General features: G+C 59.9%; 1 protein-coding gene across 6 annotated transcripts in view; it reads left to right on the plus strand.

Annotated features, from left to right (window-relative positions):
- The window catches only part of CBFA2T3 (CBFA2/RUNX1 partner transcriptional co-repressor 3), a 30887-nt gene that overhangs the window by 14216 nt on the left and 3878 nt on the right, over nucleotides 1-12793 (plus strand). For 4 of the 6 annotated variants that reach the window (XM_065661177.1, XM_065661182.1, XM_065661180.1 and 1 more), the window contains exons 2-10: nucleotides 5690-5836; nucleotides 7189-7266; nucleotides 8205-8446; nucleotides 8782-8871; nucleotides 10252-10762; nucleotides 10874-10959; nucleotides 11226-11421; nucleotides 11572-11640; nucleotides 11874-12064. In XM_065661177.1, the coding sequence (XP_065517249.1) occupies nucleotides 5690-5836; nucleotides 7189-7266; nucleotides 8205-8446; nucleotides 8782-8871; nucleotides 10252-10762; nucleotides 10874-10959; nucleotides 11226-11421; nucleotides 11572-11640; nucleotides 11874-12064 (1610 nt within the window). The remainder of the gene's footprint in view (nucleotides 1-5689; nucleotides 5837-7188; nucleotides 7267-8204; nucleotides 8447-8781; nucleotides 8872-10251; nucleotides 10763-10873; nucleotides 10960-11225; nucleotides 11422-11571; nucleotides 11641-11873; nucleotides 12065-12793) is intronic. The other 2 variants (XM_065661178.1, XM_065661179.1) reach the window with 2 other exon arrangements.

A 12793-nucleotide genomic window follows, 5' to 3' on the forward strand; every position in this document is an offset into this window, starting at 1 on the left:
CACAAGGTCCAACGTCAAGTCCCGGTGCTGAGCCCGAGATGCTTTTACAGGCAAGGCTGAAATGCACAAAATGTTCAACTTGTAAAATATGTAGCGTGAGAAAATAGCCTTTTCTGCTCTCCCCCTCGCTGCCGCCGCTTCCCTGCCCCATCTGCTCGCTTGGAAAGCTTCCCGCAGCTGGGGGGGCGAGGGGCTGGCGGCGCCCGGGGTCCCTTGGCGATTGCTGCTGGCCCTGCTCGAGGCTGTCATCCACCCCGCGCTGCTGTGCCCATGCAGAGCTGCTGACCCTCGGCAGTGGGAGGGCTCCCAGGGGCACCTCAAGGATGCGCTTGGTCCATGAGGATGCTGCTTGTGTGAAGGCTCCTGCATCCTCCTGCCCTTCCCATGTGGCATTCCGAGGTTTCTCTCCTATGGGACACGTTCTGAGAGCAGACATGGGTCTGATGCTGGGAAAACCAGCCAGGTTGTGTGGCAGTTGCTGCCAGCACGGGTGATGATGCAGGTGGTGTTGGTGTGTCCCATGGGACCCAGGGTTTCCGAAACAGGGCATCTCTTGGGAGGGTGCTGGGAAATACCCCTGCAAGGCGCCCCGGCAGCACCCGGCCCAGCCAGGATGAAGCTGCCACGCCAGAGTTGGCCACAAGCCACGGTATCCACCACCCACCTGAATCCATCATTATCTGGGCACATTTCGGATCCTTGCCAAGAGCAAGGTGGGAAGGGGGGGTTGTAAGCATGCTCTCCCTATTCCCCTGCCATCCTTTTTGCTGCCTGTGTGTAATTAACAGAGTAATTAAAAACAGGATGAGTTAATTGGTATTCATTTATGTGGCAGATGTTTTTAATTGAGATACGAAACAATTTACCTGTTTACATAAACAATAGCAAATGAAGGCTTGTAAAACAGAGAGGGCTTTTTGGCTTTTGTTGTTGTTGTTGTTGTTTCGAGGAAAATCAAAACCATTCCTATCCACCCTGGCCATGCCAGCACGGAATGAGAGCTGGCTGGCACTGCCAGCACCGAGCAAGGCAGCAGGTTTGGGTCTTTGGGTGGCTTGTTGTGGCTTGAGAAATTAGGTTTGTTGGGCTTGGCACACATTGGGGAGCCTGGTCCTGTGTCAATGCCCCGCATGGAGCTGTGCTGTCACTGCCAGAATGGGGGAGATGGAAGGGGACCAGGCAGCAGGATCCCTGCTGGCTGTTGCTGCCCTGGAGTTGAGTGAGGAGCATTGCCCATGGTGCGCCCCTCAACAGTGCTGGATGTCTCTGGGATGCTGTCCCAGTGGGGCTGCAGGGAAAGCAAAGCAAATCAGGATGAAAGGTTGGACTAGATGGTACTTGAGGTCCCTTGTACCCTGGTATTCCATGATTATATGATTCTATGGTGAAACCCACTTTACTCCCAGTACTGTGGGTGCGGAGCATCCCAACCTGGGCCAGTGACATGGAACCCATCCTAGGATGCCCATGAGCACAGTGAGGATGGTGGAAACAAAGGCTGGCTCACCAGCTAGTGCAGAGGGCTGCAGTGGTGGTGCACGGGTGGCAGGTCCTGCTCAGCTGAGCAGCCAGATTAACCAGAGGGGCAATGCCCAGACTCATGGGGTGGTTGGCTTGGCGCTGTTACCCGCACTGGGCCAGGCTGTCACCATCCCCCTGGCTGGAGGAGCAGGGCACAGCAAGACCTGTGCCACCTGAGGCATGGGCATCCCTGTGAGCATCACTGCCTGCAGGCAGGAGTGCAGGCAGCAGCCTGGCAGGGCTGGGTGCGGAGGTACCTGAGCACGATGTGGTCCTGCTGCCAGCATGGCCCTGGCACCGCTGGGCACGTCCATGTCCCGCCACCCTCACAGCAACAAGAGCTCCCTGTGCCTAGAGCTGGCCAAAACCAAGTTCATTTACATCTTGTGCAGAGGGTTTAATTAATTGGATTTCCTTTACAAAGGCTTCATTTATGCTGACAAGTGCTGAGGCTTTTCCCTGCTAGCCTGACTCCCCAGAATATGTATAGGGGACACCCTGCTGATGGGTCCCTGGTAGCTGCCAGAGTGGGAACATCCCTCCTGCATCCCACAGCATTGTCCTGCTCGCAATCCCTCTGCAAGTAATTGGGGATGAGCCTGCTGTCACCCCCATCATCACTGCATCCCTGGGGAGTGGATCAGGATCAGGATGAGGAGGGAGATGACGGTGTCCTGTAGCTCCCACCACCTCTGCAGGGCTCATGCACGTGGCCGGTGGTGCTGCCTGTCCACCGGCACTGCACGCTTCCCTAACATGCTCCAGCTGGGATAGCTGGGTCCCTCGCCATCTTATCAGGGAGTTGTTCTTGGCCCCCGTGGCAGCAGCAGCTGAGGAGCAGGAATGCTTGCCTGCCTTTGTTTCAGAGGCAGCCTGGCTTCAGGAGACGTCGCCTCCAGCATCTGGATTTCATTTGTGGCCATTTGGAGAGCATGAAGGATGCTGGTCTTTTAATTCCCTTTTAACCCTCTCCTCACCCGGGAAGCTTCACCTGGCTTGGCAGGGGAGGGCTGCAGGAAGCCAGAGCTTTCCGATGGCCACAGTCAGGGCAGTTCCTTGCCCTCTCCATCCCCATCGCCGAGGTGGTGAGGAGAGCAGCCAGCCAGGGTGCTCCGCAGTCATCAGACTCCTCCTAGGGCTGGCACATCCCTGTCTCCTGCCCAAGGCTGCCTGGGAAGGACAGGGAGCCTGGTCCTGTGTTGGTATCCTGGTCTGTCGCACAGCCTGCAGCTGTGTGATGCTGTGCATTGGTGCCTGCTGGTGTGCATAGCTGCACAGTGACATGTGTTGGTGCTTTTCAGCATCCAGCACTGAGGAGCACACGGACAAGCAGACACCTTCATAGCAGCCTTCCAGTATCTGAAGGGGGCTACAAGGATGTTGGAGAAGGACTCTTCCATTAGGGACTGTAATGACAGGACAAGGGGTGATGGGTTCAAACCAAAACAGGGGAGATTTAGGTTGGATGTAAGGAAGCTGTTCCCTGTGAGGGTGCTGAGGCGCTGGCACAGGGTGCCCAGAGAAGCTGTGGCTGCCCCATCCCTGGCAGTGCTCAAGGCCAGGTTGGACACAGGGGCTTGGAGCAAGCTGCTCCAGTGGAAGGGGTCCCTGCCCATGGCAGGGGGTTGGGACTGGATGAGTTTTAAGCTCTCTTCCACCCAAACCATTCCACAAGTCTGTGATTCAGGGGTTGCCTGTGCCCAGTGCTGTTGCACACCCTGAGCCCCGCAGCCCTGCTGGGGCAGCATGGGGTTGGGTGCTATGGGCAAGCCAAGGCTCCATCGGCCACCGCAGCGGTGACCATGCCCAGGCCAGTGTGTGGGGGGTTAAACCCCTCTGGGGTGACAAATGGGGGGCTCGGGGTCACACGGGGGTGTGCGGAGTCCAGCATCCGCTGGCCCCGGGAGGCAGGGTGGGGGACACCGCTCCCACCAGCCAAGGAGAGAATACTAATCCTTTTAGTCTTATATTATTACTTATTCATCTGGGCTGCACAGGCCTAATGGAAACCAGATGGAGGAAAACAGACACAGCCCCGAGCGGCTGGGACAAATTACCCCAAAGAAAGAGAAGAAAAAAGAAGGGAAAAAAAGGAGAAGGAAAAAGAAATTCCAGTGAGGTTTGAGGCGTGTTGGGGAATTATTGTTCGGAGGTGCTGCTGGGAGGCTGCACTGTGCCCCCAGACCACCCCCTCACCCACCACAGAGCTTGCCCCATCCTGCAAGGGATCTGGGTTGGTGGCCAGATCCTGTGGGTATCCCAGGTTCTGTTTGCTTTGGGCATTGGGAAAATCCATCAGATTTGGGGGCATTCCTCACCCCATGCCTTCATGGTGGTGTTTGGACTGCAAATACCTCAGGGAAAATTTAGGATTGAGAGGAAAATTAAGGAAAATACAAGAAAAAACACAGCCAAGCTTTGTGGAAACTTTCCTCCTGAAGGGAATCTGTGGAAAAGCCATGTGCATGCCAGAATGAGTGTATCCATGTTTTCCTCTCTGAGTGGGCATGCGTAAAGCATCAGGACAGCAAGGGGGACAAGAATGGAGGTGCAGGCAGGGATGCTGCTAAAGACGCAGATGGGAACAGGGATGCAGACAGGGACAATGCCAGGGATGCAGATGGGAGCAGGTATGGTGCCAGGGATGCAGGCAGAGATGGGGATGCAGGCAGGGGTGAGCATCTTGCAGCCTGGACCCTCCTCTTCCCTGCAAGCAGCAGCAGAGCCAAACCTGTGCTTGGGGCTGCTTCACCCAGGCAAGCTGCCATACTGTCCCCAAGCTGCTGCAGCTTGTCCCCATGCCCCATGGGTGTTGTGTGGAGAGCCAGAGCCTTGGGCTGAGCACATGGGTGGTTGCAGCCTTGTAGATGTTGAGAGCATCTTGCAATGCCTCCCTGCACCGTGGCTCATCCTCTGCCGTCAGGACTGGATCCTGCTTCCAAAACTGGAAGGCTTGGAAGAGCCTTGCCCGGAGATGGGCATTTCCATGAAAAGGGAAATAAAAGGTGTTTTTCAAAATGTACTATTTATTTTGGCAAGCCTTGTAAAGAAACTGTTAGGGAGGGATGCGGCTTGGTCTTGGAGTTTCTCCTGTGGCTGGAGTGGGAGAAGAGAGCAAGGAAAGGGAAATGGGAGCATGGACATCCAAGCATCTGCAGGATTCCGGTGTGCTGTGGGCAGAGAGGGATGATCCCATACTGGGAGGATACTGTGGGACCACAATGATGACCACCCAAGATTTTGGCCCTTGCTCCCAGCTCTCCCATCTCCCACTCCTCTGTGTGCGGCATTGGCTGCAGCACAAGCCCTGATAGCATCTTGCCTGGGATGAGGCCCCGGTTTTATTTAGCCAGGACAATGTGCTCTTACAGGGTTCAATTAATCTCACAACAGTTGCAGTGGATTAAGTATGAATATTAGGTTAGTGTTTATCAGCCTCGCCTGGTGGGGAGCGTGCCGGGGCGCCGCGGGGATCTGGGGGGGCAGCCATGGGGGCCTCTTCCTTCTTTGGCTGGGGCTGGTGGCAGCGGTGCACGGGTTTGGGCACAGAGATCACTGTGCCACAAGCGCTCACACCAGTGACCATCCCATCACCATCACCCTGGGCTGAGACCCTGCACTGGATTTGCACTGTTGCCAGCCATCCGGAGGGCGCAGTGCCGGCACATTCCCATAGGGAACCCATGATTTACTGCCTGTGCGTAATCCCTGCCTGGGATTACAGCAGCCCTGAGTGTAGCTGACCAGGATGGCGAGGGGTTAGTGAGGATTCCCCAGACCTGGGCAGGTAATCACTGGAGGGACCATGCCGGGATGTGACAGTGATGGCTTTGCAGACACACACGCTGTTTGTGTGCCCTGTGTGTGGGGCAGAGCGGGTGCTGCAGCGGCAGAGCCATGTCCTGCCCTGTCCCCACCACAGCGCATCCACACTGGACAGAGGCCACCATCCGCACCATTGTGTGGATGCACCAGAGGTCCATCACCATCCCCAGCAGCCTGCAGGCACGCAGGACACCACTGCCTGAGCTGCGCCCGGGGCAAAGATTGCTGCCATCCTGCACTGTTTAGCAGAGACCCCCAGGCCAGCCTGGGGTCCCCGTTGGTCCCTTCTGCCCCCAACCCGGCCGGGGACACCCGCTCACCCCCCCATGTCCTGTCCCTGCAGATAACGCGGAGACGCGGGCCGCCACCATGCCCGACTCGCCGGCCGATGTGAAGACGCAGTCCAGGTCCACGCCGCCCAGCATGCCTCCGCCGCCGCCAGCCGTCACGCAGGGAGCCACACGGCACCCGTCCTTCACACCAAACACCAGTGAGTACCGGGGACGGGGATGGGGACGTGACGCCAGGCAGGGAGGTTTTGCCTCCCTTTGCCTCCAGGTCACGCGCTGCACCCGGGGCTGGCAGCATCCTCTGACCTGCACGGTGCTGGCTGTGCTGTGGGGTGGTGTGACCCGTCCTTGCACTGGAGACTGTCTTTGGGCTGCACACCCAGGCTCATGCATGCGGCTGTGGGGAGCACAGTGGCACTGCCCATCACCAGTGGTGCCCTGCAAGGTGCTTGAGGATGGGGACGTCCTGGTCTCCTGCCCGCCACAGAGCAGTGCATGGCCTTGGGTGCTCTCTCCTGCAGAGAGATGGATGGAGGATGCTGTGGACTGGAGCTGGTCCTGTTGTGAGTCCTGTCCACGTGTGGCACCCAGCAATGGCAGGGCACTGTCCCGGCCAGCTGTAGTGGCAGGAACGGCGTGGTGACATCAAAATCTGAGTCCATAGTCTCTGTAGCATCATCGTCCTGGGGGAGCCCCAAGCAGCTGGCTGTACCCGTGGCGAGTGGGCTCACTGGATGCCCACAGGGTCTGCATCGGGAAAGGTCTCCGTGCTGGTGACACTGTCCTGACACATGGCTGGACAAGGCACACACACGGCAGGGTCCAGGCAGGCAGGGGCCAAGGCTGGTCCCCTGGCAGGAGTGGTGGTGGCGATCGTGAGCAGTTGCTCTAGCTCTGCTGTGATGTATCCTGTGCGTGCGCACACAAGGGTTTTGCTCATAGGATCATGGAATGGTTTGGGTTGGAAAGGACCTTAAAGCTCATCTGGTTCCAATTCCCTGCCATGGACAGGGACACCTCCCACTAGATCAGGCTGTAGCTGCTTCATGCTTAAAACCAGAGCAGGGAGAAAACACCTTTACAGCAACCCCCAGAGGCGCAGCCCCGGTGCCGTACCCCAGTGCTCCCCGTGATAGCCCCGCTGCCATCGCGGCCTGATGCTCTGTAGTTAGAAATCAGCTTGTGCTCTGAGGGGTTTCGCTGTTTAATCCGAGCCCAGGGGCCAGTGTGGCATCCTGGGTTCGGCTCGGCATAGGATGCAAGGACAGAGATGCCAGCGGCCTCGTCGCTGCAGCACACCCAGGAGCTCAGTGGTGTTTTGGTTGTTGTTGGTCTCAGGGTAAAGCCGCCGTGCTGGGGCTATGCAGGGCTGGCCCCGAAGTGCGGGGACGTCAGCCAGCCGAGCATCCCTCTGGCTGCGGTGGGATGCAGGGATCCGGCTCCATCCCATGGCATGCATTCACCCACCATCGAGGAGTATTTCCTGCTGAGACCACGTCCGAGAGCTGCCCCCTCTGCTCTCTCATCATAGCGTGTTTTATTTTGCTTGCAGATCGAGACGCTGGCCCTCCGACGTTTCTGCCTCGCGGCCGTTTTCATGGTTGCTTGAAATGGTCGATGGTCTGTCTTTGTAAGTAAAATGAAGCATCCGCTCTCATGAGAGACCCGAGCCGCAGCCCCCATGGGGAGCTGCAGGGGGGCTTGGGCAGCGTGCGCTCCCCCCGGCAGCCCCTGGCAGGGCACAGGGATGCAAACCCCGGACATGTGCAGGGTCTAACTTAGTAACGCACCTGTCGTGGCAACAGAAGCAGTTGTGGCCAAGGGGTTATTTTCGGCACCTCTTTAGCGGGCGGCAGACGCTGCCCGAGCCGTAGAGCGCGCGGGAGCCCGCCGGGGCAGGCAGGGCACCGCGGCACCGCGAGGTGAGTGCGATCCCGGGAGCCGCGGGGTGCATGCCCGGGTGCCGCGCGCGGCCGGGACACGGGGTGATGCGTGCCAGCGCCTGTGCTGGCTGCGGAAGGGTCGCTGCGCTCGTGGGGTGTGCATGGAGGGCTGGCACGGAGCAAGCGGGCGGGCACGCTGCCGCCGGGCACCCGCAGGTGGCCCCACTGGGTGTCTTGGCATGGGGCAGAGTGCCATGGAATGGGACGTCCCCTGGCATGGGATGGCAGCTCCTGTCCTCCCGGCTGGGACAGTGGGGATGGAGGTGCCAGCGTGCTGCCTGCAAGTCAGGCTGGGATCTGTGGAAAGGGCTTGCGGCTTCTTCTGGAGGGGTGCTGAGCACCCTTTCTCTTGGCTGCCTTGAGAACTGAGGAGTAGGATGAGTCCCACGCCGCGCTAGGGCATGCACTGCATCCTCACAGCATATATCCCTTTCTATAGCTCCTCACAGCACCAGGAACCAGTCCAGGATGAGGCCTCAAGGATGCGGCAGCATCCCGGACCCTCCAGGGGTGTGCCACCCCCATGGTACCCAGCAGGATGCTCCGGTCCCCCCACGCCAGCCTTATCCCCATGATGCCAGGGCACAGCGGTCCTCTCTGACCTCCCATCCCTTCTCTCCCACAGTGATGAACGGGAGCAGCCACTCACCAACTGCCATGAACGGGGCCCCATCCACCCCAAATGGGTTCAGCAACGGACCGGCCACCTCCTCCACCGCCTCCCTGTCCACGCACCAGCTCCCTCCAGCCTGCGGTGCCCGGCAGCTCTCCAAGCTCAAGCGTTTCCTCACCACGCTGCAGCAGTTCGGCAACGACATCTCCCCCGAGATCGGGGAGCGGGTGCGCACCCTCGTCCTGGGGCTCGTGGTACGTTCCCTGCGCACGGGGCCAGCACTGGGGTGATGTCCCATGCGGGGATCCTGCAGCCGCCTTTAGGGATGGGGATGCTGCTAAAGAGGGTCCTAGATTGACCTAAATCATGGAAAAATGGGGTTTGTCTGCAAAGCATCTCCTGGCACCTGCACAGCACAGTGCAGAGGGCAGGGCTGGGTCCCAGCTGCTGGCACTGGAAGCCATGAGAATGGTTTTCCTTTGAGGCTGGTTTTCCCTTGAATCATGGCAGAGGAGCATAAACAGGGAGAAAGAGCACAGCATTCCCCTGGGGGCTCCAAGAGGATGCTGAGCTTGGGCTGTCCCTGCAGAATTCCACACTCACCATCGAGGAGTTCCACGCCAAGCTCCAGGAGGCCACCAACTTCCCGCTGAGACCCTTCGTCATCCCCTTCCTCAAGGTGGGTGACTAAGCCTGGGTGATGTGGCAATGCCGGGGTTAGCATCACCAGCAAAGGGGGTTCAGTGGGTGGATTTGGGGTCAGGGCTGGCCCTGTGGGGCTGCCCATGTCCCCCTGGGCACACGCACAGCATCCCCTGTACACCCGTCTCCTTGCACGTGTGGAGTCAGACGGGGCCGGGGCTGTTTGCAATAAGCGAGGGGTTCAGCCCAGCTGGTGACCATTTGCAATTCATTAAAAGTCCCCTTTTCTGTATCTGCCTTTTAATTCCGCACTGACTCTGCGCTGTCACCCTGCTCCTGCCGCCTGGCAGCACCGGTGCTGCTGGCAGATGTTCAACCCCAGAGTCCTGTCCCTCAGTATAATGAAAGAGTGCGAAAAAAGCCCCTTTTCCACCTCTGCATCCCCAGCCCCTATAGCAGAGATCCATGAATCCCGCAGGAATCTGCCTGCAGCGCTGCCAGAGCCGTTTGCTCCTGGCAGGGGAAAGCAGAGCCAAAACGTGGCCAGGGGGGCAGCAGACCCCCCCTTGTCCTCCTGCCCTGGAGCAGGGGTCTATAGGAGCAGGGAATGGTGCAACCCTGGCTCACAGGGTCCCTGTGGGCGCTGGTGGCCCCATAGCCCGGGGCAGGCTGGGATCCGTTCCTGCTGTCCCGCTGCCAAGCGCGCGGCGGCCGCCCTGGCACCCTGCTCCCAGCTGTTCCCACCGCAGGCTCCAGATGTTTCCCATTATCCTAACTGCAACCAGCCGGGCTCGGCGTGCTTCCCAGACTGGGGCTGGCTGGGTTCTGTGTGGGGCTGCTCCCCCCCTCCGGCCAGGGAAGGGGAGGGACAGCTCCGGCTCGGGCGCTAACAGATCTCACAGATGGGGTTTGGCTCTGGATCAACTGCCTAAAGAGAAACCTGGAGCTGGCAGCCAGAGCGCCCAGGCAGAAAGGGTCCTTGCTGCTGGATTCCTGCTGCTCTGCGTGCTCCCAGGGGCTGCAGTGCTGGGGGGGGACATGGTGGATATGGAGTTCATAGCTGGTCCTCATGTCCCATGGGTGCCAGATGGGCTGGGTGCTCCCCAGCCTGCGTGCTCAGGTCCCCAGGGTGAAAGCTGTGGGGACAGAGTAGGAGATGATGCTCTGCAGCCCTGCTGGGATGCAGGAGGGTTCTGTTGATGCTGTGCCCATTCCAGCACATGGCTGAACCCTGTGGGGTGCCACATATGTCCTCCCAGCAGCCCAGCTGGTCAGGGCACACTGCAGCAAGTGGGGTCCCAACTGGGTAAGGTGCTCAGGACCCCGTTCGCTGCAGTGTGGGGCTCTGAGCAGTGGGGTGCTGGGCTGTGGGGGGGGATTTATGGGACCATGGACCAGACTCTCCATCCCCTCGCAGGCCAACCTGCCGCTGCTGCAGCGGGAGCTGCTGCACTGCGCCCGCATGGCCAAGCAGACCCCGGCCCAGTACCTGGCGCAGCACGAGCAGCTGCTGCTGGACGCCAATGCCTCCTCTCCCATCGACTCCTCCGAGCTGCTCCTGGAGGTGGGCGAGAGCGGCAAGAGGAGGACGCCAGACAGGTACAAGCAGGGGGGATGCTTTGGGTGTTTATCCGGGGACACCGGTGCCCGGCAGGGACCAACCTCCTCCTTTCCACCCAGGACCAAAGAGAACGGTTTGGACCGAGACCCTCTGCACCCCGAGCACCTCAGCAAGCGGCCGTGCACCATGAGCCCGGCTCAGCGCTACAGCCCCAGCAACGGGCTGAGCCACCCTCCCAATGGAATGGGGCACCCTGCGGCCGCTCCCCCGCTGCCCCAGCACTACCGCCTGGAGGACATGGCCATGGCGCATCATTACCGTGATGTCTACCGGCACCCAGACCCCCGTGAGCGCCAGCGGCCAGCCGGTGAGTGCTGGCATCCCCCAGGGCTTGAGGGAGCAGGCAAAGGGCTGGAGACCCCCATGGTCCCCAGGCACATGATGGGTGCTGCGGGGTCTGACTTTGTTTGCCTTGCAGCAGTGCACGGGGCACGGCAGGAGGAGGTGATCGACCACCGGCTAACTGACCGGGAATGGGCAGAGGAGTGGAAACACCTCAACAATGTATGTAGTGCCCCCACCCCCGTATCCTACATCATCCCACATGTGTCTGCTTTCCCTCCCCCTGCTTTGCCCTCCATCCCCACCGCATTCCCCCTTGGGCTTTGCTCCTATGCATCCTCTGCTCTCTGCAGGCAGAGTGGTACCCAGCCCTGGCACAGCCTGGCATAGCCTGAATCCTCCACTCCTGTGCTATGCACTGCAGCCCCCCCAGCTGCATGCAGCAGAACCCCCCACACACACACTTTGACGTTTCTTTCCCCCCACAGCTGCTGAACTGCATCATGGACATGGTGGAGAAGACGCGCCGGTCGCTGACGGTGCTGCGGCGGTGCCAGGAGGCCGACCGCGAGGAGCTCAACCACTGGATCCGGCGCTATAGCGATGCCGAGGACATGAAGAAGGGCAGCCCTCCCTCCGCCCGGCCCCACAACAGCTCCTCCGCCTCCGAGGCACCCCAGTTAGGTATTGACCCCCGGGGCCATGGGGTGCGTTCAGTGGGATTGTGCCCATCTCTGGGGTGCCGGTGCTGTTCCTTTGGGGGTCCGGCACTGCTGGAGGGTGGGTTTGCGGAGGACAGCATCTCCTCACGGCATCGCCTCTTCTCTTTCGCAGATGCTCACCGGGAGTTCACACCTCGGCCCCTCTCTGGGTACATGCCGGAGGAGATCTGGAGGAAGGCTGGTGAGTGCAGGGCAGGCAGCAGCATCCATCAGCGTGCCAAGCAGCGGGGTCTCTGCCCCATCCCCTCCCTGTGCTGCACTTGGGTGCCTGTGGTACTGGAGGGGTTTGGGGTGGGTTTGCGGTGGGGAGCGGATGCTTGCAGCCCCGCCATGGCACTGCTGCAGAGGAGGACCGCAGAGCAGGGGCTGGGGTGGCCGCACACCCCTTGCCATGCCCTGCTGCCTTCCTTCCAGAAGAAGCCGTGAACGAGGTGAAGCGCCAGGCCATGTCGGAGCTGCAGAAGGCCGTGTCGGATGCCGAGCGGAAAGCCCATGAGCTGATCACAACGGAGCGAGCCAAGATGGAGCGAGCCCTGGCCGAGGCCAAGCGCCAGGCTTCTGAGGATGCCCTCACTGTCATCAATCAGCAGGAGGACTCCAGCGAGGTGGGGGCTGGCAGGGGCGAGCTGGGGGGGACAGGGTTGGTGGCAGCACGGGCATATGGGATGTGGTCCTTCTGCAGTCAGGTTTTGCAGCATCTGTGCATGCAAGCGTGGGTACTGAGGGGCTTCAGCAACACCACGCGGTGGGATGCATGGTCCAGGCTGAGGATGCATGGTCCAGGACAATGTGTATGGTCTGGGATGTAGATGCATGGTCTAGGATGGGGATGCATAGGACAGGATGACATACATCATCTGGGATGCAGATGCATGGCCCAGGATGATGTGTATGGTCCAGGATGTGGATGTGTGGTCCAGGATGATGTGCATGGTCTAGGATGGGGGAGCATGGTCCAGCATGGGAATGCACAGGCTTGAATGACATGCATGGTCTGGGTGGAGGTGCATGGTCCAGGATGATATACATGGTCCAGGATGAGGATGCGTGGCCTGGGATGTGGGTGCATGGTCCACGATGGGGGGTGTAGTCCAGGATAGGGATGCACAGGCCACGATGATGTGCATTGTCTAGGATGCAGATACATGGTCGCGGATAGGGATGCATGGTCTGAGATGTGGACACATGGTCCATGATGGGGTGCATGGTCCAGATTGGGGATGCACAGGCCGGGATGATGTGAATGGTCCAGGACGCATACACATGGTCCATGATGGGGTGCATGGTCTGGGACGCGGGTGCACAATCCAGTTCCGAGGTTTAACTCTGCATCC

This window comes from Lathamus discolor, chromosome Z, assembly GCF_037157495.1.
Source record: "Lathamus discolor isolate bLatDis1 chromosome Z, bLatDis1.hap1, whole genome shotgun sequence".
Classification (NCBI taxonomy): Eukaryota; Metazoa; Chordata; class Aves; order Psittaciformes; family Psittacidae; genus Lathamus; species Lathamus discolor.